Source organism: Agelaius tricolor, unplaced genomic scaffold (assembly GCF_023055355.1).
Source record: "Agelaius tricolor isolate 1412-34295 unplaced genomic scaffold, bAgeTri1.0.p SCAF_11, whole genome shotgun sequence".
In the NCBI taxonomy this organism is placed as follows: Eukaryota; Metazoa; Chordata; class Aves; order Passeriformes; family Icteridae; genus Agelaius; species Agelaius tricolor.
In genome coordinates, this window is record NW_027269271.1 from 21,940,596 (window position 1) to 21,968,080 (window position 27,485).

The window sequence follows — 27,485 nt, forward strand, 5'->3', positions numbered from 1 at the left end:
AGGAGTGGGCACTGAAAATATTCTGAAGGAAAGTGTGAATTCTTGCCTATTTTGAGATGTATTCTGGAATTATTTTAGGTCAAGTAGCCAAAATCCATAATCTTATGGAAAGCCCTGAGGTTAAGTGATATGAAGGGTTAGTGGGAAGCTTCTGGTCACATATATTCTTGACAAGTTAATGCACAGATGTGACCTGGATCCTTAGCTTTGCTTACCAAAGAATAAGTTTCTGTTGCCCATTCAGAAGGGCTGGTGGGGGAGGGAAAATAATTTGCTGTGTTTGAGAATTTTGCTTGAAGTTTAAAGGGCTTTTAGCTCTATTTCCTTCTGCAGTAACTCTAATTTGAAATAAATCCAAAGGCTTTTTATTTTGCTGACTAGTAAGGGATTTCTAAGCTGAAGAGAAAAGAAAGACTGGAAGATCTAAAAGCATGAAATGCATCATTGGCTGATTTGTGACCTGTGGGTCGAAAGACTGATATACACTGAATATTTAGAGAAATAGGGCTGCCTGTTAGTTAAACAGCTGAGGGGTTTTTCCCCATTTGGTTTTATATGTTAGAATAGTTGCAAAGGATATTTTTATTGTCATGCAACTTCTGCTGAGGTAGAAAATGAATCAAAACAATAACTTTATTTTGCTTTGAACTGGTAGTATGTTTAGGCTAGCACTGGGTGAACAAATACCCTATTGACTGTTTTGGTGTCACACACATTTTTCTGGAGGCTGTGACCCTTTGCCACCATGAAGGTGAGATTTCTTAGGAAAGGGTGGTTCCAGGCAGTTTGGGTGGCACTGGGAATATGGAGGGATGCCCTGGGACTAAGCTATCCATGGCATTTTAGAATTTGTGTGATGGCAGACATAAATTCAGTAGAGTGCAGAGAAAGGTCTGGGAATTGAATCCATGTCCTCTGAATATTTTGAATGGTATTGGCAAGAGGCTGGGTATTCGTTTTCTGTATTTTAAGTATCTCTGTAGCTAAGCAGATGATCTAACAGTATGATCCTGAATTTAGTTTCTAAAAAGTCAGTAAATTATAGAAAATATCTGCAGCATATTCCATAGGTTCATCTGACCTTCAGTACAGATATGGTTGCAGTGTTGCTGTTTAAAATTCTTTACTGATGAGTTTGGGAAACAAGTTCAGATGTAATCATTTCTAGACAGAGAAATTGAGAAGTGCTGTTTTTAATAACCATTTACAGTGATATGGTGAAAAGAAGGAAATTATTTTTCCTGACAGATTCTGATAGCAGAAAGAAAAGCTTAGCATGGGGCATTTTTTTTTTCTTAATCACCAAGAAAAATTCCTTCCTGTTAATCTGATGGATGGATTACAGTTTGTCCTTGCACGGCCAGGTTGTACTTTCCATCAGAATTGGAGATTCCAACCCTCATTATATCATTTCTGTAATGCAAATGGTTATGTATAGAGGGAGATTTAATTAATCCCCTGCTGGTTGGTAGTATACCCTAAAGCAAACATAGTCAGCAAAGGAAAAAAATTAAAACAAGAGTGCATGGTACCAGGTCACTGACTGTCAGTGGAATTTCATCATCTGTGAAATATTAACTTATTAACTGAAATGTATTTACTCTTATAGCTGTAAAAATATTTGTCTATTGTCCCAACTGGTATGATAGTGAGTACCTTGCAAGGGAGCCAAGGTCAAAAGCAATCTCAGGAATCATGCTGTCTGCTCTGGCAAAAATATGGAACATCCTGTGTGGCGATGGTTCTCATTTTAATTTGCAAGGACTCCGTTTAAGCTGCCATCAGTGCAGGCTCCAGCATCCAACTTTGCCTGTGGGTCTGTGCCATATGTGCAGATACATATTCAAGGACAAATTACAAGACTGAGAGAAAGTGACAAATTTGAGTGATGGGTTCCTGTTTTTTCACACTTTTATAACATAACGGATCTGCTGGAATGATGTGGGCTGTATTGTAGGTCAGTGAACAAATAGATTTCCAGACTTTATTTCCTCTCCATATTGTGTGCACACACCTATGCAAAAAGCCAGCATTCTTCCTGCTGCTTGAAACATTCCAGTTTTCAGATGCAGTTTCTGTATATATATTAAAAAAACCACAACTGAATAAATTTTTCAGTGTTTATGTACTAAACAATGTGTTTTACAAACAAAAATGATCTTTCAAATGACTGGTATTTTTTCTTTTTAGGCTCCTTGCTGCCTGTAAAATGAGGATTGAGTCTTATTGTGAAACCTCTTCTGTAGCATGATATGGTGTCCAACTGATTTTATAGCCTCATGATTGAGGTGATGAACTTTAGATAAAAGGAAATATAAGGAACTCTTTTGAAGGCAGACATTTGAATCAGCTTTTATAAATTCTGCAATGCTGAATTTCTTTCCCAAGGCTCCTTTTTAACTGCTCATCTGAAAATCTGCTGCTTCTTTTGTCTTGTAGAGATCAAGTTGCATGTTTAATAATTATGCCCTGAAATGTGGAACTGGTACAAAAAATTAACTTTCAGAACAGTCTGTTCTTGTCATTTGGGTACTGCAAGATTTAATACACTTCTTATTTTTTAGGATCTGTGAAAGTAGTTCTTTATTTCCACTTCTGAAAGTTCTTTGTGAATAATGTGCACCAATATTTTATAGTGTTCTTATGCTATTTAGCACTTCATATAAATCAAATATAAATGTAAGCCTCTGTTTTGAGGGTTATATTGTTGACCTAGAGAGCAGGTGGCATGGAGCTGGCTGGAGTAATAATGGTGATATAAATATAGCTACTGGCAGCACAAGTGCTCAGGGAGGCAGATGTGCTGTTGGGAGGGGCAGTTTGGAATCTTGTGGGCTCCTGTGTTGTTCTCATCAGAAGGGTGGTCTTTAATGAAAAATGTCCTTCAGGATAAACTAGCATATTGAAAGGATTACAGCTGCACCCTTTAAATAGTGTTTCAGACCAAGGAGTCACAGCTCAGCACTCTTTTATTAGTTATCTCACCTCTTAAAATGTGATTTATTTTTTCAGGATATATGGACATGTAATGCCAAACTCCTTTGTGGTGTGGGTGGAAACCAGTTAAATCATACCACCTACCTCATAATTTACTAACTAAAACATTTAATAACTACTATAAATGATACTATATATGATTCTGAGTAGACTTTAACCTTTATAGGGTGCTTGTGGAATGCTGTTGGACTTACATTTTTCATAATTATTGAATCCCTGCTTTTGTAGTGCTGCTCCATATGTTTGAAACCACCCTGTCATTATAAGATACAAACTCTCTGTTGGTCCCATTGCACACATTGAAGTGTTGAGCTGTCTTAAGACCCAGCTGAGTCTCAACCCTGTGAGTGTATTCCCATCTCTGGGAGGCATTTTCATTGTCCCCTTGTTCCCCTGGAGATCTGCAGTGTTCTCCTGGCAGTGGGCATCCTCAAATAGGAAATAATTCAGCAGTTGTCTGCAGTCTGCTCCCTCCTTTCCATCTCCAGGAGTTTTCTCTCTGGGATGTAACTTCTTCACACACAAACTCCCTGGTGATTTGGGAGAGCAAGTCTCATAATTACATTGCTTGTGGTTGTGTAATGTCCAGCTCTGGTGCTTTTGCCTCGGCCCCACTGTTCATGGCCTGTTTTGGGGATTATGGGGGCTGTTACCAGCTCTGGAGAGGCAGAGAAGGGCAGAGAGCTGGGAGAGTGCATTGTCATTTCTCCAGAGGCCAGGGAAGGTGCTGCAGAGGCCAGGACGGGGTGGGCTGTGTGGCTGTTAGGGTTTGTGAAGGGGATTTTAAGACTAACATGAACGGAGGCATAGTGGAACAACAGGTATAAAAATTGATTGTTTTGATTGTGCTCTCTGTTGTCAAGACCACAGTGGTATTAAATGTGAACTGCTGCCTATTGATTCCACAGCTGCACTGTGTTTGTCAAGGCGGTGGTGCAGAATGAAGACAATTCCTGCATGGATAGGATAATATTTCAATTGCATTGAGATGTCATCTGCCAGGACTTTGTTCCTTCCTTATTTGGAAACTCAGTTTCCAGGGGATGTTTTCAGGAACAAAGCCCCAGGCAGTCCTCCTCCTTACCTTGCATGGATTTTATCCTGAATTTCGTACATTATAGGAAGTATTAAAGGTCATATTGTTTGAGTAAAGCAAGAGTTCTGTAAAGGAAAAGATTTGTCCATTCCTGTTCCTGGGCCATGTTTCTTGTGATGTATGTCTGGTAATTACAAGTCACCATTACCAGAGCTGTGCTGCTGCAAGGGAGCGTTCCCTCTTTAAATGACTTTTCAGCTCTAATGACTAGAGCAAAGCTTGTAAAAAGGAACCCTAGAAGTTCAAAAACTTGAAGGTAGTTAGATTTAAAGGTCACTGTTTTGCTTTTTCATCCAGTACTATGAAATTCCAGAGTTTTATACATTCATTCTAAACCTTTCTGGGGCTTACTGTGTTGGAATCAACAGAAATACGTCATTTGAATAGAAAAAGTGCCTTCTGCCAAGAGGTGCCATCTTCTTTGAAAAGCATAAATTAAATACAGCTGCTCATATGGTGAAAGAGACATATATGCATGTCTAAGTAACACACTGTCCAAAGAAGCAGGATAACATATAATACCTATATCTTATCTGTTTTTTGTTTTTCATTTGCAGTAGCAAAAGCTGTCTTTGCTACATAGGTTTCACAGTTGGAAACTAATTCTTTCTAACAAATGAGAGTGGAAGAAATACCTTTTTTAGAATATAAACCACACAACCTGTTATAGATGCTAATGATTTATTATCTTATGCACTTGAAGTGTTTTGATTAGATCTTGACAAGTTTGTCTGACGACAGGAATTTATTTCTCCATGCTGTAAGCTGTCAGCCTTGAGATAATTCACACATGGAATTTGCTCAGCACTGTTAAACTGTAATGAAATTTCAAATTATGGTGAACTAATACTTGAAAAGAATAATGGCATGTAAGAATTATTTATTTATTTATTTGTTTGTTTGTTCTTAGTGGCTGTAACTTTTTGGTATCTTTGAAAAACTTGAAGCCAAATCTAATGTGTTACTGATCAGACCAGTCAGTGCCTGTCAATAGCATTGTTAGTCATGTCACTCAGCACAAACACTGTAGCTAAAGATGGAAAAGAGATTACCTTACCAGTGTTATGGATTTGATTTTTTTTTCCCCTATTGATTTTTTTTTTCAATATTCAGTGAAAACACTGATTTTTTTTTTTTTTTCTTAGAGAGGGGTAAAAAACACATCCCGTTGATCAGTACCCTGACACCCAGCTGGTATTGGCTGTGCCGGTGCTTGCTGGGCTCAGCCGAAGCGAAGCGGCCGGGGATGAGTACGGCCCGTGCCGATGTTTTAAGGAGAAAACTCCCAGAATCGGGAGCCGGGCCGGCGGCCGCGGCTGCCACCTGGCGGTGTCCGGCGGGAGCGCAGCCCCCGCAGCCGGGCGGGGCCGGGGACTGCGGACAGGGGACAGTGCCGAGGGGGGGACAGTGCCCGGGTGGGGACAGTGCCAGGGAGGGACAGTGCCAGGGAGGGACAGTGCCGGAGGGACAGTGCCGGGGTGGGGACAGTGCCCGTGGGGTGGGACAGTGCCCGGGGCGGGGGGACAGTGCCCGTGGGGTGGGACAGTGCCCATGGGGTGGGACAGTGCCCGTGGGGTGAGACAGTGCCGGGGTGGGACAGTGCCCGGGTGGGGACAGTGCCCGGGTTGGGGACAGTGCCCGTGGGGAGGGACAGTGCCGGGGATGGGCAGTGCCAAGGGATGCGCCGTGTCCGGCAATGCCCCCGCCTGGGGATGCCCCCGGGCTCTCGTCTGCAATAAAAACGGAAAAATCCACCGGCTGCCTTTGCTTGTGCTGCTGAAATGCAAAATGCTGCTAAGTGGAAATTGTGTTTGGCCTCGAATTTTTTATGATAATACATTACACAACTAATGTGTATGTTTAAAAAAAAAACCAACCCAAATCACCCCCCAAATGCACTCTATGGCATTAATTCTTCCTTTTGGTGAGAGTGTGAGACCATACTGCAGCAGCTGCAGGCGCACCACGTTCCACACTTCTGGAAGTGGCTCGGTCTGATGCTGATGAGGTATGTAGGACAGAATTAATTACTGCCTTATCTGTGCTCAGGCTTGAATTTCAAAGTTATGTTTGCTCTGTTGAGTACTTATGATTTTTAACTCCAAAGGCAATGATTGTTTAGGCAAAATGAGCAACCTTCATACCCCAGACTGTGCATTGTGAATGTGCAGCAGCAGAGCTGTGCAGTTCCACACTGAGCATGCGCTGGGAAATGGCCAGCTCTTTATTCATTCCACCTCAGTCATTTATTGATAAATAAATCAGTCATATATAATAAAAAGTAAAATTAACTCAAGGTTTAATTTTTTTTTTTTTTCCAGAAAGAGCTCAGTCTCCCCAGAAGAGGAAGCTTGTAAGTATAAGTATTCCTTATTCATCCCTTGGTTTGTTTTGAACATATATAGCTGTTCAGTTGTGGAAGTAATTTAGATGGGCAGATGCTCTGTTTTGTCTGTTCAACATTTTCAAGAATCTGTCGTGGGCTTGGAAAGAGCTAGCTTGGATTTCTGTGAGACTGAAGCCTCTATTCATTTCCTTAAGTGTAGCAGGAAAAGCAGTGGTAGTGTAAGCTTTCTTCTAATTACCAGCCTGAGCTGCTCCTGATACCAAAGTAGCTGCAGTGTTGAGTGCTGCCACTCTGATGTGGCTGAAGGGACTCCAGAGGAGCTGCTGATTATTTATGTGATATGGACAACTCTGATCGCTGCTCTCCAAACAGTCTGTTGACAGAAGTCTAAGCACACAGCTCCTGGGCCACACAGGTCAGGTGTTTGTGGAGCAGGCAGCCTGATGGAGGTGTCTCAATAATGTAGTGCATGTCAGGAAAAGTAGGCTTTTAAAACTGTAATTTAAACAAACAGCAAATTTTTTTTAATGCATTATGATGCTTAAAGAATTTCAGCGAACTAACTTGGTGTTTCAATGGTATTATAAGAGCTTAGCTTCTGCTATGCTTACAGATTTATGGTGGAAGAAATTGCATTATTGATTGCATTATATAAAAGAGAAAGCTTTTGTACTGCCTGCTATTGCATTATGATTTAAAATTGTTTCCCAAAGCTTGTGGACTACAGACATGAAGCTCACAAAAGCTTATAACCTTTCTTCCTCAGGTTTCTGGTTCTAATGAGAAATGATTTTCAGTCTTTCAGTGTAAGCTATCCCCTTTGTATAAGAAACAGTGTTTGGAAAATGCTGTGTAGAGCTTGTGATTCAGGGCTGAACAATGCAGAGGATCAAAAGGTCTTTTTTTAAAAGTGGGGCATGACCAGACCTTTTTGTTTAGTTCATATGACAATGATAAACCAGTCAGGGACTTATTTAAAGAACATGAAGCACTGACTGGTTTTGGGTTTTTTTTTAACCAGTATGGCTCAAAGGCTGGCTTAACAAGATTTGAGAGATTTCTAAGACAGGTGGTGTTCATCATTTGAAGATTATGAAAGTTCTTTGATCAAATAGTGGAGCAGTGAGTTACCAGCGAGTTTTTTGTTGAATGTAATTTTTGCACAAAAGTTTTGGAATTGAAATTGAGGATGCCAGAGATATTCCAGCTCATGCCAGCATGGAGGTGGGTATGACACAAGACTAGTCATGTATTTTCATTTGAGCTATCTGAGATACATGTACAAATGAAGTGCTTCAGATGTGTAATGTTTTAGTTACTGGTAACTAAACCAAATGATTGAATATTTTATTTCCGTATTACTTAACTCCTGCAATTTTCATTACTTCACTTTAGTTTTCTTCCACAAGTGAGTGCCTTTTAAGCTGTCACTATGTGAAGTAATTTAGCAACCTGTGTCAAGAAGATCCAGGCCATAAATTTTAAGCACAAGGTTGCAGCTATTAGTGAGACTAAAGATCTATGAAGAATTGAAATGTCTTAGTTGTCTGTGTTGTCTAGCTGATTATTTGATTGTAGTTTCTGGAATTACAGATTCTCTATCAAGTCAAGTACCAAGTGTAGTCCAGAACCATATGATGTCTTGTGGTTTGAGAAGTTTTAACTGTTCATGAAGTCAGTGGTGCATTGTGGCTGATATAGACCTGTGTTGATGATACTCTATGAAATGTACAGGCTCAATGAAAAGGTTCTTGTGGAGTTGATCTGCTTGATTTTGCATATGCCAATATCAGAGTGCTTACTTGATTTAAAAAAAAATCCTCTTTGTTTTTGAATTAGAAACTAGAGAAATTTACATCAAGGGAATAATTATATGCATGTATATAAGGTAAATATGCATGTATATAATTATATGCATATATATATGCATGTAATATAAGGTAAAAATATACTATGCATAAATTTGTTCAACCATTTTGTCAAAAATAATGGCATTTCAACTGTAGGCAGTTTTCAGTTCTTCTGGAGGCTTTTTTTCTGCTGGAATCAACTTAATTGTGAACCTCATATTCAAAAATAAATTCTGAAAATAAAATTTATTCTGAAAAGCTGCTGTTGTGCTGTGGCTGATGAGCAGGGATAGGTATGGGTGTAGCCATGTCCTGATTCATTGACTGTCAGTCACTGACTTTTGATCACTGATAGAAGCAGAAGCAGGAATGGACAGGAGGATGAAGTACCTGGCTTGGAGCCAGAAACTCTCAAGAGGTGCATGAATTTTCTTCACAAACTCCAGCCTTTGTAGCAGTTGAGTAGCAATTGAATTATATACAAAAATCAGCCACTCAGCATTTTTTTGTGTGCTAGTCTGGAGGTTGGGGTGCACTTCTGTAAAAAATCTGCTACTGCTGACTGGTTTGGTGATTGCTTTGCTGGATTGTTGAGTTACAAAGGTTTTAGCCTGTGGATCAGCTTGGGTAGTTGTCATTGCTGAATGAAAAAGGATGAGCTGTTCCTGAAAATGCTTCTTTTTCTTTATGTGACCCTCAATATTTCATATTTCCTGAGTCAGTATGAGTAATCTCTGTTTTATTGCAGGAACTGATTATAAGCAGGGACAACAAGAGCTGCTGTGCTTATTTGTGCTAAGGAAAAGGAGTGGAGTTATATGTCTCACTGTTTTTGTCAGGAGAACATGAGAACTTTTGTCACCTAAAGAAACTCTTGGGTGGGAGCTGAAGAGAAGGAATGGTGGGATGGAGCCTGTGAAGTCTGTTGATGAGTGTTGATGACTGTTTCCATATTAGCAGAAGGAAACACAGGCACACTGTAGAGGATGGCTTTGCACTTGGGTGTCTTGCAATCCTGAGTTTGAAATAATCAGCACACAGTGAGCAGACATGTAAAACAGATGGGGGAATTGTATGCAGGGTGGCATTAAGAGAAATGCCTGATAATTTAGATACCATTTTGTTGTTAATGTGCTTAAAGTGTTTGTGTTTCTATGGGGGGTTATGTTTAATGCACTAAAGGAGATGATATTCAGCTGAGTTGTAGGCTGCTAAGAGACTGAATAGTTAGAGAACAGGAATAAGTAGTTATACTTTGTCTCTGGTGTGGTTCAATAATCAGAGTTCAAAGTTTTCCTTTAATGAATTATGCATATAAATGTATTGGTTATGTTTTTCCCCATGCTTTGTTCACAAAAGAAATAATTACCATTCATGAATATTTTCTTTAGTTTCAAATAGTGGATGTGGAGTGATAGACTCAAACTTTGATCTCCAGCCTATTAGTCAAAGTGGTTTAATTATTTTCAGCCATTATCCTGTTCTGTTCTCTGTAGAGATTGGGTTTTGTATTGTTGGCTGCAGCTTTCACATGGTTTTGATGTGCACCTGCACGTGAATCACAGCAGAGATGTTTCAGACTTGAAGGGACAAAGGTGGGGACTTTGCAGCAGGAGCATCCCATGGTGAAGCACCTCTGTGTGCTCATGTGTCTGAGAGCAGTTCAGCACCCAGAGGATCAGGCTGCAAACTGCATTTCCTCCTGGCTGCAGGATGCCCAGCACCAGCCTGGAGCTCACTATTGCTCCTGCTTGTCTCCTTGGCTGAGCAGTAGTCACTAAATCCAGTTGGGGCTGCCCTTGAGCCATCTCATTTCTTGTTCAGTACCCCAATAATAATAAATTAATTAAAAAATTCAGTTCTTTATAGCATGAACTTTATTGAGCTGTTCAGGCTTTTTAATGAAAAATGTGGGTTTGTATTTTAAATCCTCATGGTTTCTAAGGCAGGGTTCGTGGTGTGGGTTGCTGTAATTTTTGTGCTAAATGTAAAATTTTCTAAAAAGAAAACACAGCTTTCCCATATTATATCCAAATTTGAAAAGAGTAATTTCCTCAGCAAACTAAATTTGCTAAACCAGTTTCTAACTTCAGCTGGTTTTTTTTTGTTAATTATTTCCTGCTATCAACCATCTGTATCAAATATACTTTAAAAGGCTGTATACAAATGGAAAAAGAAACTGGAGGCATAAGAAACGTGAAAAAATAGTTTTAGTCCAGAATATATCCAGTAAAAATACACATTTATATGAACCAAATATTACACATTGTTGTTTTGATGGTGATTGGTGCTGGTAAAGAGTAGTATTTACCTGAAGTTTTTATGTCTATCTCTGAAATATGGTAAGCAACATAAAAGTGTTTGTTGAAGACGTGTGCTTGCCTTTTATGGTGGTCTTTATTCCTTCTAATCACTTTTTAAGGCAGCTTATGACCCCTGTGGGACTTGTTTTCTCTCATTCTCTCCCTCCTTCTCTGCATTACCATTTTACTTTAAACCTCTGAAGATTCTTAGTTTTTGCTGCCCTAGACATTTCTGAGGGGGTTTCATTAAACAAGTCTTCATCATAATTTGTTAAACTTGCCCCCAGCTTCTTGACAGTAAAATAACACACAAACACACCAAGGAATTTCTTTGGGGAGATGTGCTGAACTGCTTGTATTTTTTTTTTTGAATGTTTAGACCTTGGAAACAATAAGAAGTTTGATGGCAGGAAAGAAAATTTCTGGCTTTTAGTGGTTTACGTCTTCGTGCTGCCATGCTCAGGTGCTGTGGGAATTTGCTCTGTGTCTGCAGAGAAATGGAGTATATAATTCAGTTTCTGCTCCTCTTGGCGGGTGAGTGTTTCTGCTGGTGATGGATCGATGCCGTTTCCCTGCCAGGAGCGAGTGCCACTGTCCCAGGAGTGGGAAAGCCAAAGTGCAGGAAGTGGATGAAAAATGGTTCTGAAAAGGAGTAGGGGATTTTGCTGCTTTTGCACTCTGTTCTGATTTGGATGTGGAAATAAAGTAAGAAATAATGCCTGCAGTCAGTGCATTCTGCTTGTGGTGTTTTATATAGATGGGGAGAGAAAGAGGTGCACTCTTCTGACCACCCCATCCTTCTCTGAGCACGTAGAAGCAGCTCACAAGCAGTAGGTCAAAAATAACCTGCTGCTCTTAAGCTGATCCATGGGGCTGGTTCTGGAGGTGGAACATGCTGAATTATTCTTGTGGAGCTCCACAGCACTGCTGCTATTCCTGTATTAGATTTTAAAAATTATTTGAAAGCATTGTTTCTTTAAAAGAAGTGATTTGGCAAATCAGGAGTATTTTAGTATTATGTATAGACTGTAATCTCAGAGACAAAGAATTTATGGAGGTTTTCATCAAGGATTTAAAAGTGGAAAAAGTGTTTTGTGCAGTTTTTATTGTCAAGTTTCCACTACTTAATCCAGGCTCTCATTTAATAAGTACAATAGAATTATTTGTAGCATACCAAATTTGTACTTTCTGTTGCTTGCTGCGCTATCTGACTCCAGAGGCACAGTGTGGGGGCAGGGGCTTTGGCTGTGTAAGGAGCAGCCACCCTGGCCCTTCCTCCTCAGCCTGGCACTCTGTTTTCCTAACCATTGAGAGATTGCGATTTTGTCGTGTGGGGCTGCGATCAGAATCCTGGGAAGGTCTGAAGATCAGAGTTGGCACCTGGAATTTGACTTGGTTGATGAGTATTTGTGAATGGCAGCCTAAATACAGCCTTTAGCACTCTAAAACCTATCAAACATATATCTATGGAAACTTTTTTGAGGAAAGTAACATTCTTACGAATACACATTTAAAGAAATGTTGGACATCATTTGGGGGCAGTTTTGTTAATAGCACAGAGTTGATTTTGAGCTGTTTGCGAGCAGAAGTGTAAAGGGAACATTTCTTCCTGGTGAAGGTGGTTCCCCTTCCTCCCCTGCGCTCCCCGGGCTGCTGCGAGCGCTGCTGCCCTGTTCTCGGTGCTGGAATCCATAAAGTCTCTGTGTGGGGCACAGCTTGGGGGTTTCGGGAGGCTGTTTGAAGCTGCTGTAGTTCAGGGATTGATTTCGGACCGGGGCTGGTTCGCGTGTCCCGCCGGCCGGGCGCAGCTGCTCCCGCGCCCGCTGCGGGCTCTGCCGGGCATCGGGTGCGAGCGCTGCTCTGCCCCATCGCCCTGCGGCTGTCCGGGCTGCTCCGAGACCCCTGCCAGGATCCTTGCACTGTGCCGTGCCTCTCCCTGGGTTTGCTGGGAAAGCTGCCCTGCTCCTGGCAGCCCCGGGGTTGGTGAATCAGTCGGGTGATGTGCGGCGGCTCGGCCGGAGCGCGGCAGGACCGCGCTGCTGGCGCTGTGACAGGTCAGATGGCCCCTCTGTGCCCTGGGCTCCTTCCTTTCCTTCTGCTGGGCTCCGCTTCCTTTCGCCGGATGCTGGCAATAGCCTCGCAGAAGATTTTTTTAATCTGAATATTTATTATTTTTTTTATAAAGAATTAGGTTTTTGACATGAGCTGTGTGATTAATCTGGACCATTACTGAACTCCCGAGGTGTCTGTGACACGGGGGGTGTATGAAGAGCTCGGAATTGCACTGATTGTTCTGTGCTCTGCGTTGGAGTGATAACAGTGGCCTCTCCTCCCCAGCCCTAAGCCTCTTACGCTGGGAAGAGGCATATCAGTGTATCAGCACAATGATGAAGCGGAGGAAACAGAGGCTCGGAGCCCCATCTCTGCGGATCCAGTAAGGACTGTTGTGAAAAAGAAATTGCACTTAATCATTTCAAATGGAAGCTATGAAGAGGAAAAACCGGCCAGAATTTTCTGTGGCCAATAGACATTGCTTTGATTTGTTAGAACTTTCTTTATCTGTCGTGCTTATTTGGCTGTACATGGAATTTCATTTTAGAAGCTGTAGCATTTTACTGTTGTGGAGTATTGACCATGAAGTATAGCCAAAAAAAGCAATGTTTCAATGTTTTTAACTGGGATATATTGGGGTTAAATTTTGTCCCAAGCATTAGTGTAGTCAGACTAAATGTTTGTAACTCTGTCTTTCTAGTTTGATCATTCTTCAGATTTAAAAAGCACTTTTAATAATCTGTCAGAAAGCTGTCACAGTGCTAAAATTTTCAGAAACCTTTGTTACCTTTGTTGTCTTCTAGAATTACGAATGCTTTTGAAAACTTCTAGATTTGAAGCAAGAAGTCTTAGCTACATTTTCACATTGCCACATGTATTTCTACAAATGGAATTTTAACAAGCATTTCCTTTTTAAATGCTTTTCCTTTATAAGTGCTTTGAAATCTACTAATGGAAACTGCCATTTATGATCATAATTATATTTATTATTTCTATTAGGTAAAATTAAGGAAATTGTACGTTTAATACTGTGCTCTTAAGTAGAGGAGGTGAAAAGAATCTATGGTGTAGTCAGTGGAGGGAGGAGCAGGGTAAGAGGCAGGCTTAACCTTTTCTGTCTGCAGACTCTAAAGCTCATCAGCTGTTTAAGCAGAGATTGCTGGTGGGGAGGATTTCCAGCATATAAAGGTTGCATTACTGATAAGTATTTGGATTCACCAGGAAATTTAAAGCTAGGAGCATGGACTAACGTGCTTGACTTCAGGACCCTAAGTGTAAAATATCTGAATTCTAAACAAAACTGAAATGCCTCAAATTTCCATTTTGCTCACTGTTGTGTTTAAATATGGTAAATAGAAACTGTTTTCAGCCCTCAGTCAAAAATCAAAATAGGTATAAATACACTGGCACTAATTTGTATTCTAACACATAAGCACACTGTGTAATACCAATAATTGTAAGTTAACTTTTACTTTATTTCTAGTGAAGGACATCTCATCGTGTATAGTTCACTAAAGTAGGTGTTAGAATCTCTGCTCTGTGTTTATGTACAAGTCTGTTTGCAGCTTTTTGAAAAGCAGCTACTTTGAGACCTTTTCTGTGCCCTGTGTGAATACAAATGTGCCTTGGCTGCTGAGCCTGCAAAAGCAGGATAGTTCACAGAGCTGAGCACAGAGCTGGGCACCAGCACCCTCAGCTGCAATCCTGATGCTACCGTGGATGTGCTGTGGACATGTCACTAAACCTCTTCATGCCTCAGTTTCCCCACTGCTAAAATTAGAATAAAGCCATTTTGCAGTGCTGCTTTCAGGCTTAATTAGTTGTTGCTCTAAAACAACTGCCACTGCTAAATGTTGTTTTCTAGTTAATGGTTTGTGTCATTCATATTTTCACAGTTGTGTGTTTTGGTTATTGCCGCAGCTGTGGCATGGAACCGTGGCTCCCAAATTGTGAAGGCAGTGATAGAAATGGTCTCTGTTTGCTGATGGTGCCATTAATAATTTGTTCATTTTTCTCAATTAAGCACTTTATATTAGAGATTGACAATACTGTGTATTCCAGAAAGCCTGGAAATCACTGCAAGAACGTATTTGGATAATTCCAGATTGGAGGATTTTTGTAGTGGAAAAATAACATTGAATAGTTATTAAATTGACTGAAAAATACATTTTGGTTTGGATGATAATGGAAAAAAATTACTTTTGACCACTTAGTTTATTGCATTTGTTTAGAAGATATAACTTGTATTTTGAAATTATCTTTTTTCTTTATTGAAACAGAAGATGTAATATTGACCCTGATTTTTTTTTTCTACTGTGGTACCTTGTCAGAATCTCCTCTCCTTTGTTCTCCCACTGCCGAGGAAATGATGTTCATCAGCACATGTTCTCTCCTACATCTGCTCCAGGTCTGCAGCATCTTAAATTCCCATTTAGTGCTGACTGTGCACTTGTCACTTCTCCTCTAGTATTTTACCTGAACTCACAAGCCCAGAGCAATCCATCTAGTCCGTGCTACAGCCATCCTTTTCAGTGGAGGTAAGGAGAGGTATCAATTAGGAATTTTTAACAGTTTGGTGTTGGCATAACCATCTATGAACTTAACAGCTTTACAGTTCAAGAGAATAACACCTAACAGAAGGAAACAGCTTCCTACTCACAGCTTACTTCCAGCCTTTTAGTATTCAAGTTGATGTTGCGTTTTGGGACAAAGTTTTTGTAGTTTGCATGTAGGCCCTATGTAGGGAAAAAGATAAATTGGATTTAGGAATGGAAACCTGTCTGGTGGTGTGTGCATGCCTGTTCCTGGTGGTACCTTGTGCACCTTGTCCTGTGCAGCAGAGGAGCCCTCACAGGCATGTCTGGTGTCAGGAAAACCAATTTAAAAGCAAAGCAGCCTAAAGTGGGGTCCTTAAAAACCGCTGTCTAAGTAATGGGTCTGTGCTAAATACTGCACCCTCTTCTATTCCCTGGAAATCCACTCTGCTTTCTTACAGAGGCTGGCAGGCTGAAGTCTCCAAACACAGGGTAAACAAAGGATAAGGAGTAGAATCAAGCCCGTTAGCAGGCTTGAGTGGAGGCTACAAGAGTTTCTAAAGCAAAAATAGCCCAAACCAGCTCAGTTTATATTAGGCACTTAACAGCTCAACTGATATATTTTCCCTTCAGGATTGGGACAAGCACAGCCATCAGCCACCCCAGTGGAAACCTTCAGCTTCTTCACTCAGGGGAAATGTCACCAGCTCTCAGGGGGACAGTCCCAGGCAAAGGCTCACACGCTGGAGATCTTTGCATGTGCGGTTATGAAACTGGAGCTCAGTGGTACCTACTTAAAACTTGAGCCAAAGCAGCACCAGAGGGCTGGTTTTGAAGTTCACATGCTGCAGGGTGGATGTGGCTGGTCAAATTTCAGTTACTCATCAGGTGGTAATGCAATAGCCCCTGGATCTAGATGTTATTTCAGAGGGAGGTTGGTCTTGCTGGCCAGCTCTGGTAGGACTAACTAGAAAATGTGAAGTTGAACTATTTTAGGCTTCTGCCCCTCTACTGCAGAGTAATGTATACGACTTCTGTTGAGTGGAAATCAGGTTGTCAGCAGAGGAAAGGGACGTTGCATGTGTCTGTCCTCACTGTGCATGGCCATAGGGAGAGGCTTGCCCAGCGTCTGCTGCTTTCCCTGCACGTTGGGCAGCACTTGGTGACAATTCTTAATAAGGTGCTCACTTTGGCAGCACTTGGGGGAAGTGAAGGGCAGCAACTACAGAACAGTCTCCTAACATTTCAGTGTCATGGCCATCAATCTAATTTTTAATGAATTTTTATTATTTAAAGGCTGGTATTGGGTAATGTTCCTTTAAACAAGGGTGATTAAACTCGATTAAATGCTGTTTAGCCTTGGGGCTAATTAACAGACTGGTAAGTGGCAATTAAATATCAAGATTAGATTATTGTTAAAGTCAGCTGAGAACTGTTCTTTTTGGGGATGAGATCTGATGCTTATTGATTATTTTCAAAAACCTTTTTGGTACTTACTGCTTTTTCTTCTTCTGAGAAACCTTCAATTTTCAGAGTTCTGACATGGGTCAGTGAATAATTTACTCTTTAAGAACAGTTCATATAAAAGTCTTAATAGCAAGCTTTATTCCACTGTTACTATGGACTCCTTGATAATAATGTTTTTCACATATGGGGACCTTCCAGCCATCTGCTCTTTAAATACTGAATGGTTGATGATTCACAGATACATGGTTCTGTGTGAGAGCTTAGGTCGACTATAATAAGTTTTTATTTTTGTCGTTGTTGCTTTCACCTGTGCAGGTCTTGATCCTGTTGTATCCTGTCTATCTTTGTTGTAGTTTTGTTTACTTGGTTACAGTGCCAGTGATAGCCATTCCTGCTTGCTTAGAGCAAAGGTTCACCTTGGCAAGTTCCCACTGTCATTGATCTGCTCAGCTTAGCACCTCAGGTTAGCCAGGCAGTGATTCATTTCCATGGCTATGCAGGGAACTGCTGGAAAATGTAACAAGAAAAACCTGTGCCTTCACTTTAAATCTTCCTCACTTTTTACCTTTGGTATATTGCATTTGCAAGAATCTGCACAGATTTCCCCTTCTTCCTTATATTTCGTGGTGCCATTGATAATTTTATGTTGACAGATGAACAACTGTTGGTGCATCTGATGTCAAGACAGATGGCATGGAAGTTCATGGCTTCTGAAAGAATTAATCTAATTAAGATTGAAAATATTTTATACATAACCTTTGAACAAATGAAAATAATGTAAACCTTGCAAAAGAGTAAAAGGAAATATGGTCTGATGACAATAAAACCAAATTGATAACAGGTGGAATAAGACTGCTATAGTTGCTGGAAATTTGGGCTGGAATTAAGGTCATGCATCTTTAGGAAGAAAAGAGAATTATGTCCAGAATGAAACAAGTTCTGACTTTTGTCTTTGGGATCTGGCTTGCACTCTTCTGGGGGTAACAGGAAAGTCAAATTACTGAAGAAGAAAATGAGGCCATGTTTCACAGCTGGTCCTCTTTATGAGCTGGCAAATCTTTGTGCACCCATATTTGTCCTTTAATTTAATCAAAATATGAATTTACAGCATTTTTTGCTCTCAGGTTGCTTAAGAGATGTCATGAATTGATTGTTCTAAGTTGGAAGTGATGAACCGTGAGATTAAAGGAGAGTGCAATTACCCCCATTCCAGAAAATGTTACATTCTGTGTAACACCCTCAGTAAGATATAAGACATTTTCAGTAATTCTGGAAACATTTTAATTTATTTGTGGTAAAAAGGATGAAAGTGTCCAGGTGCTGTTTTTCTGGCATCTCTGAGTGCTGCAGCTGAGGTGAAGTCTCAGTGGAAATTTGCTTCAATTTCCTAACAAACCAAGGGAAGAGTTGGCTTCAGCTGGATCGTTCCAGGGGCATTTTCTCGTGCTATTTCAATTTCATGAATTCATGCCAGTTGTGGAACATGTTCTTATAGGGATGTATGGTGGAGGTTATTTTTATAGGAATGTTTTCCCTTGGAAATTCTAGCTTTAATGAAGTCTATTGGAAATAGCTATTAATTTTTTTATAGCTTTTCAGAATAGTTTAATAGAATTTTTTCCTAGCCTGTACAAAATCTGGTCACCATTTGTGGATGTGATGGTGACCAGACCCTTGCTGTCTTATTTAAGTAAAACAAAATGGAAAACCTAATGTTGCTCCAAAATAGTCTTTAAGCACACTACATAATTACTTGATCAGTGTGTAATTACAATGTTATGAGTTTTATATAATTAGGATTTTATGGACATCTGTGATATAATTTAAGAATATATTAATTTATTTACATAAAAAGGCTATTCTAGGAAACAAGCCTTTCATCAATAACTGTGGTAAGTAACAAGAATATATTATACATAGGCATTCAGCAAATGTCCTGGAGGGCTGCCTGCCTTTACTTAAAGCCTTTTTTGTACAAGCTGTTGCAGTGGATGAGGGGAGACCTATATTTAGAGCTAGGGCTTGTTTGGGTGTATGAGTGAGGTTGGGTGGGCAGTGTCCTGGGCAAGTCTGCTCCATTGCAGTGAATCCAGTGGGCTTTCCAGGTTTGCAGGGTGCTGGTCAGAAAACCCTTCCCAAAGGGTGGGGATGGGGATAACCACCTTCTTGGAATGGATCTCCTGTTAGACCATGGCTCTTTATCTTGTGTGTGAGGATTGCTGGTGTGTCTCGATGAGAGCCTTGTAACTCCAGCCCTGCTGCTTCAGGCAGGTGCAGAAATCCCTCCCATAGCACAAGGATGTATCCTTGGCACACACATCCCCAGATCACCTGAAGTTTGGATTTTGAAGACTGCATATATTTTACATCAGGGCCGTAGCTGTAAACAGAAGTTCCTTATTTTTAAGGAAGATCAAAAACATTTCAGAATTCAGACTTGATAAGTTTCTTTGTTCTTATTTTAAAATACCTCAAGGCTTATCAAAAGTTGTTGATGGTTTCCTATCTTTGCCTAAATTTTGCTTAGTGTAAAGTCACTTGATATTATACAGGTTTTAAATTTATTTTTTTTAGTTAGAATTTCCTATTTGACAAATGCAGTAGGATTAATGAAGAGGCCTATGCTCAGTTTGAATGACATTTGGAAATTGTTCTGGTTTTACAGTAAGTGTTATCCTCCTGGTTTAGTGCTTGATTTGGTACAGGTTCTGCTTTCTCAAATGTGCTAAATAATTGGTCAGAGTTGACTGCAAGATGGCATAATGTCACTTTTGGAAACAGTGTAGAGCAGCAATTCAAGAATAATGAGAAACAGAACAACTTTGTGGATATATCATTATGCATAATGTGAAATGATGAATTTTGAGTAGGTAAGCTTTTGGCAACTGAATTCTAATCTACATCTCACATTGAATGTATGAGTTTCCCAGATTTAATTTCTTTTTTAATGGAAATTTTTCTCCTTATTCCTTTTCCTTTGTACTGGTTATTATTCTTGGGAATCATTTTTCCCATCTAAGAAACTACATGGGAGGGACACACTGTTGATACTTGAAATGTGACAGGCTCAGATAACTTCTTGTGTGTCTTGGGCTGACAGGAAACTGTTTGTTTAATATGGTTGGCAATATTGAGGCATGGTGGCCTGCATGGTATAATTTTTTCATGTGAAGGCATTATGTAAATGCAAAAATCCCTGCATCCTGCCTGGAGCTGCAGTAGCAGAAGAGTTAAACCCTGGGGTTTGGAGCCCGAGGTGTGAATTCTTGTCTCCTTCCAGGCTCACCATTTGGCTGCCCTCCATGGGACCAATCGTAAATCACAACCTGGTGGTTTGACCTGGGAAATTGGAGGCTCCCAGAGGGGAGCTTGTACTTGTGACTTTAGGAGTTGGAGAGCTTTACTGTTTGTTGGCCATTTCACCTATAAACCGTACAAGGTTATGGTTCATAACTGCTTTTTCTATATAATCATGTTTGAAGGCTGTGATCTGCTGGTGCACCTGTGTATGAGCTGACTCATTTACTACCCCTGCACTGTTCAGAGTTTGGGATGGTTGGGATAAGTCAGCAACTTCTAGGGAGGAACGAAGAGCTCAGAAGGTTCTTAAGAGACTGTAGTAAATACTGAAGCCTTTCTTTTTCTGTCCTTATCCTCAAATAACAGAGAGTTCCTCAAACGACAGTGGTGTGCTCCTTCCAAGTAGTCTCTCCTTCAAAGACTTTTTGATCTTGAATACAGATACAGAAACAACCAGAGCACTGAAAGATTCCTGGCAAGGGAATAGTTCTGAGAAAGAAATAAAATTCTTAACCCGACAGTCATGTGTTTATTGTTGTTGATAGACAGTGCCATGCATTTTCCAAGATTTGTTTTTAATTGGACTATGAGGCAACCAGGTGCTATTTTTAGTTTTAATTTGGAAAATCAGTGAATGTGCAAAGAGGCCTGTTAATGTCCTGTGCTGAAGCACTGATAGTAGAGATGTCCTAACAGTGAGTAGTTGGTGTCACCTTCGTGGCCTGGAGCTGGGGGGAATCAGAGGTTATTTTACAGAGCTGTGTGTGTCAGCCCAGGACTGTTCCTGCCCATGAGCAGAAAGTTCCTTTCCAATGTGTTTCTTTAAAAAATTGCTTTTTGAAGACATCTGTTACAGATTTTATTTAGTTAGATAAACCATTTAGTAGATCAACATTAACCTGAAAGCTTAAGGATGGTTTAGTATGTAAAGAAGGAAAGAGAATCTCAGGGTAACTTTTCACCAGTTTTTGGAATGGCATCCCATTTCAGCTATGTTTCCTTATACTGAGCTATGGTGAACTTTTGTCTCAAATTTATGCTCTTGTTTGAATATTCATAACTACCATGCCAGAGAGCCTGCAGAGCTGCTTCTGCTGTAAATGGACCCACTCATGCTCTCTTTTCTACAGGCTGCATCTGTGCTCCCCTTTTTTTCCAGTATCTCTCTATTCCTGTTTTTGTTCATTCATCTCAAATATGCTTCTTTTAGTGCTCTAAGTTCTCTCTTCCCCTCATTTATCTCCTGAAATTTTGCTACTTTGGCTACTTGTTATTATTCTGTCATTCAATCCCTTGTGTGGTACTTGAGAGCATAATCTTCTAACCTAGTTTACATTACACTGTCATTATGAATTATTAATGTTCTAAAATAAAATCTTCAAACTGTAATCTTTGCTGTGGTGAAAGAGCTCTGTGTGCTTTTGTTTCCTTCCTGTTCTCCCTGTCCTTTCCTTTCTTCAGACCTTTAGGTCTTTAGAGCAGGGATGTTATTGATCCAGCCGTCTGGGAAAGACTTGCTGCGCTTAGAATTGCATTGTCACATCTCTGGGCTGAGATGGGCATTTATTATATAAACACTAAAAAAGCTGCTTTTGGAACTAATTCTTTTGATTCTCGTCAAAGACATGCTGCACAAGTAGAAGTGATAATGTATGTTTGGGTTATAGCTTGCCTGAGAAGGTGAATATTATTTTTTGTACTCTTTATTAAAATTTTGTTTTGTTCCTGAGAGTCTCACTTGTATTTGTGAGCAAAGGAGAAATTTAAAATAGCAGAACAGGTCAAGTGATAATTCTCAGCAAATTTTTAGGGCAAAATTTTCCACTGAAAGACAAAAGGTCCCTACTAGCTTTCTTCCACACTTCATTTAATGCAACTGCTTGCCCATTCTGCTTCTGAGAGACTGGAAGATTCCAGAACCATGAAACGCCCAATTTCCCGAGCGAATCAAGGCACAAATATTGACCAGAAGCGTTCCTTTAAAGCCACGAGTGTCTGCAGTGCCCTCGCAGGGAACTTGCAGTTCCTTTGAGCCAAATGCAGTCGATTGGAGCTGCGCTTGTCTTTGGCATGGAGGAGAGGCCGTGGGGACGTGTCCCGGCCTGCGCCCCACGGCTGAGCGCGCAGCCTCGGCCGCTGCCGGGATGGATCCCGGGGCCGGGACGGGTCCCAGAGCCGGGACCTGCCGCTTCTGCAGCCTCCCCCTCCGCGTCCCCAGCAAGGACAGCTGCAGGCTGGGCCGCAGGACACCGCACTCGCTGCTCTACGTCGTGCTCTTGTGAGTGCCCTGCCTTTGGAGCTGTGCTGGCCCTGCTGGGAGGGCTTGGCGTGCGCACCTCACCTGTGCTCTGCCCGCTGATGTGTTTGCTTAGGAGCCTGTGTGGGGTACTGAGCGCTGTGGCCAGCTGGAAATAGGATTTGCTTTTCTTACCAGCTGCATTTTAGTACGTAGCACAGAAAACAGTTTTCTTAAAAAATATTTTTTAATATTGTATACATTTGTGCTTAAATCTTAATATTTTTTTCCTTTCCTTAATCTATAAAATCTGAATAATGCTACATCTCCTAATAAAAATGTGAAAGAAAAGAAAAGAAAGTGAATACAAGATGGATATTCCTATTTATTAACACTTTCTCTTTTGCTTTATATCTGAGATGGCTTAAAAGGTCATTGGTGAGGTGGGTTATGAAAGTAATTTATTTAAAAACCAAGCAATTTTGTTATATATTTTTGTTTCTAGCTGTATTATTTAGATTTATTTGTGCCATTTTTAATGTTACAGTAGAGTGTAGTAAGATACAGCATTGCAAATGGATAAATTTTGGGTTTAGTATTTATGAATGTTTCTCTGGAGACTGCAGAAATCATTACGAGTTCCATATCTGTCCATTCTGTACTTTATTTCAAAGCTGAGAATTCAGTTTGAGTCAATTTATCTTAATTTATTAAATCTGCTTCTGTGTTCTAACACTTATGTCTCCACTTATATATAGGTAGACACATCAAAGTCATATATAAAATAAATGTCTTCATTCAAGACCTTCTAAATAATATGTATATTTTAGGAAACCTTCGTTTTGTAATGAACCACCTTTGTGGGTTTCTCAGAATTACAGTAGAACAGTTGATAGAGTTGTATAGTTATTTAGAACTGTATTGTTATTTAGAGTTGTAGTTATTTAGAAATCTGTGGTCCAGGCTTGTTCTTATGTTGGATCTGTTTGCATGTAATATATTTTTCTGAGGCTCACAACCTGGAGTAGTTTGTTTGTCTAACAGTTGATGATACCTTATCACAGTTTTCCCAGACTTTAAGACTAAAAGCTAAGCTTTTGCTGTGAAGATTCATAATATTCCAGAGGAATGGCTAAAATAGGGGCCAATTTATCTTAAAAATGCATGTCCAAATAAGGATGTAATTCTGCCCTTAAAACTAGATTAACTTTTTCTCCTTTTTTTTTGTGTGTGTGTGTGTCTACTAGCACCCCTGATGTTTCCCAAGCATGGTTTTGATTTCTCATGTCTCTTTTGTACCATGCTTATTTTGTAAAGTCTATTCTTATCCCATGCTCTAACTTCATTAAGAATTTATGCTTGAAAATGTAAAATTCATCCTCTTCGTCTGTTCATTACATTAGCATTCCCCTTGCTCCCAGAATAACTCTTCTTAGCCAACATCCTACAAAATAAGCTTTTTGTCTCAGAAAAACCATGGTAAATGCAAGGGCTTTACAATATCCTTAACATTTCAGCTGAGCCTAAGTGTGTTAACCAGGGAAAGAGGAAACGAGCTGTAGAGTGGAAGGTCCTGCACTGGAGATTTGGGTTGGAGCAAACAACCTGAATTAGACTGAGAAACAAATCAGATGCCAGGGCTTGTTTTGGAGTTCAGGCTTGATTTGGTCTTCAGGGTAATACATTGTGAAACAGGTGACAGCTCTCCCTGCTCGCTGCTCACCACGTGTGCCCTGAGCCTGGGGGCACCATGGTGATCCTTGGCACGGGCTGCTGCCCTGGGATGTGCTGGGGGTCTGTGGTCCTGCACAGATGAGGGGAACCCTTTTTGCTTTTGTGAGCTGGTAATTGAGAGCTGAGTAACTCAAAGCCCTCTAATTCACTCACTGAAATACAGCTCAGTTCCCTCCCTTTGTTGTTTGCTTTGTTCATTTTACCTTAATGACTTGCCTGTTGTCTTGGTTTAGTTTTAGCCATCCTTTCTTCTTCAGTCCTCACTCCCTATGAAGACACAAAGTCTGCCAGCCACTTTTGCTGCTGCTCTTACCCCAATTTCTCCTTTCGGCTCTGCACTGTAGCTTCTCTGTTAAATGGGGGGGAGGATAACACCTGCTTTTTCAAATCTGCTTTGCTGACATAGTTTTGTTGGAGTGGTTATGGATGCTGTCTGTCAAGGACTGTGTGTTACAGCTCTTTGGGATATGTACAAACCTCATGTTACAGGAATTAGCAGTAGCCTGGTGGTGTTACTCAAGTACAGGGAGTCAGAGGTGGAAAAACTGCAAAGAGCTGAAGTGCTGTACTTCATCATGGAGAGGCTGCTGCAGGCTGCAGTGGCAGGAGAAGAGATTGTCTTCCTGTCTGCAAATCCAGTTGCACAGTGAATTCATTAAGACTGTATTGCAGGTTAAAAAGGAAGTTTTAAGTGCTTTGGGATAAATAATACATGACAAAGATGAGGAAATGCTATGGTGGCAAGAGGAGGCTCAGTCTGTATTTTTCCTTTGGATAAATTTTGGCTGGTGAAGAGGAGGAAGAACCTTTGGAGGAAGATGTTTGGGCTACAGCAGCACTCTGTGATGCTGTGTTTTTTACAAGTGCTACTGAATGTCCTTAACTACATTTTGGATAAAGCGTTAGAAGACTTCTGTGTAAACAGGAAGTGACATTTTCAGATCTGATATTCAGTATTGTTGTTTTTCAAATAACATTTCTCAATTTTTATGGCATTTGAATCACATATGGAGGTTACATTTGATTAAATTGGACAACTGACATTTGAATCACACATGAAGAAGGCTGGGCTAGGGAAAGAATGCAAGATCCAGTAACTTATTTAAAGAGGATAATTGACCTTTCCATGGCATCTGAACCCAATTGTCAAGTCTGTGAGTTTGAAATTATGTTAAGCTTATGTTATATTGGAGTAGCTGGACATCTTACTAGTGTTACTTGGGAAGGATAGTGTTGCATAGACCATGAATATACTAATAAGTGATATTTTTGTAAATAAAAATACAGAGAAGGAATATTTATTAAATATCCATAGGAGTTGGGGCACAATTAACTTGGTATTTTAGCACTGCTCACTTATCACTTATTTAGTAGTGTCTTCACTTAAAAGATTGTGATGATGGAGCTATAGTTGGCGTCCTCTATATCTGAGTGAGTACAGTTTTATGAGTTGTTTTAGACCGAAATCAGAGCAGTTACTTGTGCTTAACTGTGCAGTGATATTGTAGTGCATTAGATAGCATTTCAGGCTGTCCTCTAGGATGGCAACCCCTGTTAGTTCAGTAACTGTGCCCAATTAAAGTTACATGAGGAGCTGGCAGCTTCCATGCAGGTGCAGTGCCCGATAGCTGCTTCAGTGAATGTTTCTGATCCTTTGAATCATTAACTAGTGCAACCACTAGGCTGTTCCCTGCATAGGAAATACACATCAGAAGGAAGTTTAGTTGTTTTTCACCCCAAAACCTTTGGCCACAGCTGTTTGTTGAATCTCACACAGATATGTTTTTGGGAGCCCTTTTATACAGAGGTAGCAGCTGAAATCCTTGGGAGCCACTGTAGTAAAAGACTATGGCTCTTTAGATCTTGGGTGGTGGCTTGGTGATTTCTGCCCCAAAAGGGAGAAATCTGTGGGTTTGTAATTTAGTAAACGATAGAGAAGTGAAGTTTGAAGATACATCCAATCTAATGTTTTCTGTCAGACTGTTGCTTAGGAGTCTCGCGATTGCAGGCGGCTCAAAGACAGTCTGTTCTTCACTTGCTTAGGTCACTGTTCAAATAATAATGATGCCCCAAATAGCTCAACACACATCTCCCATGTAATTTTTTTTTTAAAGGAACCATCCTTTTTGTTTTTTAAAGCATAAATGAAGAACTTTTTCCTTTCCCTCTATTGCAAGACCAGTTTTCTGCTGGGGTTTTTACACCTTGCACGCTTTTCAGTGTACGGTGACACAGAGTAGGTATCTTCACCTGTGTTAACTTATGCTTACTTATAATGGAATAATTTTCTGGGCTCATTGGGCATACAATTTAAAGTTTAAAATCAGTCAATATGCTCTTTATAGAGATGGAGTGTATCTACTTATTTTGTGACTTCTCCAAAGAATTTGGCTTTGCTAGCAAAATGGTTTTAATTTCTGGTTATTTCTAGTGAATAATTTGTGTATTTCAGTCTAATGACAGTTTAAAAAAGTTATGTCCCCAAGTATCATGTTTTTATGTGAAGCTTAATATAATGTAAGCATGCAAGTGATGGTGTAATTAGCAAGAGGTATGTTTTTCCCAATGGCATTTCAACTGGTTTCCATTATAAGTTTTCCTTTACCACAGTGTAACTTGTGAAATTCATCTTAATTTGAAAACTACTGCACTATTTCATGGTTCATCCTGGTTTAAGTGTTTAAAAATATAATCAGTACTTTGTGGAAACTTTTCCTGATACATAGTCAACTTAAAATGTAGTCAGTCACAGGAGTTTTGATCTTTGGGATATTCTTTTTCAAAATTACCTCATTGATCTGCTTGGTACTGCTTCAGACTTTTCAGGGAGTTCAGCTTACTTCTAAAATGACAGATTTTATTTAAAAGATGATGATCTTATACCAAGGAAATTTATTTAATGATAAATGTAGCTGCTATAAAAAAGTCCAGAAAGCAATGGGTTTCATGTGGACTGTTTGCCTAATTGCATTCTCATTTAATGTCAGGCTTAATTAATGTCCTGCGTCGGTAATGGTAAAGATGAGAAATAGGGAAAGTCGTTGACACTGACTATTTATAACTGTCCAGTGGATGCAGTGTCATTAGGAGGGCTCTGGAAACTGTACATTTGGTTGACAGAGAAATACTCCATCATCACAGGAGCTGCTGAAATGTTCTGCAGGTGGTCTTTTCAGAGGACAAGTTGGGCATAAAGAAGGGAAGGTGCATTAACAAGATTGATGGAGACGAAATATCCTGAAAGGCGAGTGAGAGAATGTTGTAAAGGAAGAGGTTTCTTCAGGCTTGGAATAATTCAGGGCCTGGAATTCACAAAGAGATGTTAATGTTATTATGAGTTAAATAAAATAGAAAACTCATCTTGTAACCTATTTGTGTGAGTGTGTTGTTGACATGTTCTCTCATATACAGATATGATTGTATATTTTTGAATCAGTGAGAAGTTTCTGGTCCAAATTTTCCAAAATGTTTTGCTGATTGTGCAGAGACAGTAAGGCAGTTCCTTCAAAGGATTTCATTTGTCATTGTAGGTGTGAGAAAATCCTTATCCTTCCTATATTTGTCTCTAC

General features: G+C 40.1%; 1 protein-coding gene across 10 annotated transcripts in view; it reads left to right on the top strand.

The window, feature by feature from the left end:
- MAST2 (microtubule associated serine/threonine kinase 2) overlaps nt 1-27,485 on the top strand; it is a 187,856-nt gene that overhangs the window by 75,123 nt on the left and 85,248 nt on the right. For 6 of the 10 annotated variants that reach the window (XM_071436627.1, XM_071436628.1, XM_071436630.1 and 3 more), the window contains 2 exons: nt 6,415-6,446; nt 14,976-15,182. In XM_071436627.1, the coding sequence (XP_071292728.1) occupies nt 6,415-6,446; nt 14,976-15,182 (239 nt within the window). Of the gene's footprint in view, nt 1-6,414; nt 6,447-14,134; nt 14,162-14,975; nt 15,183-27,485 lie in introns of those variants that run through there. The other 4 variants (XM_071436633.1, XM_071436634.1, XM_071436639.1 and 1 more) reach the window with 2 other exon arrangements.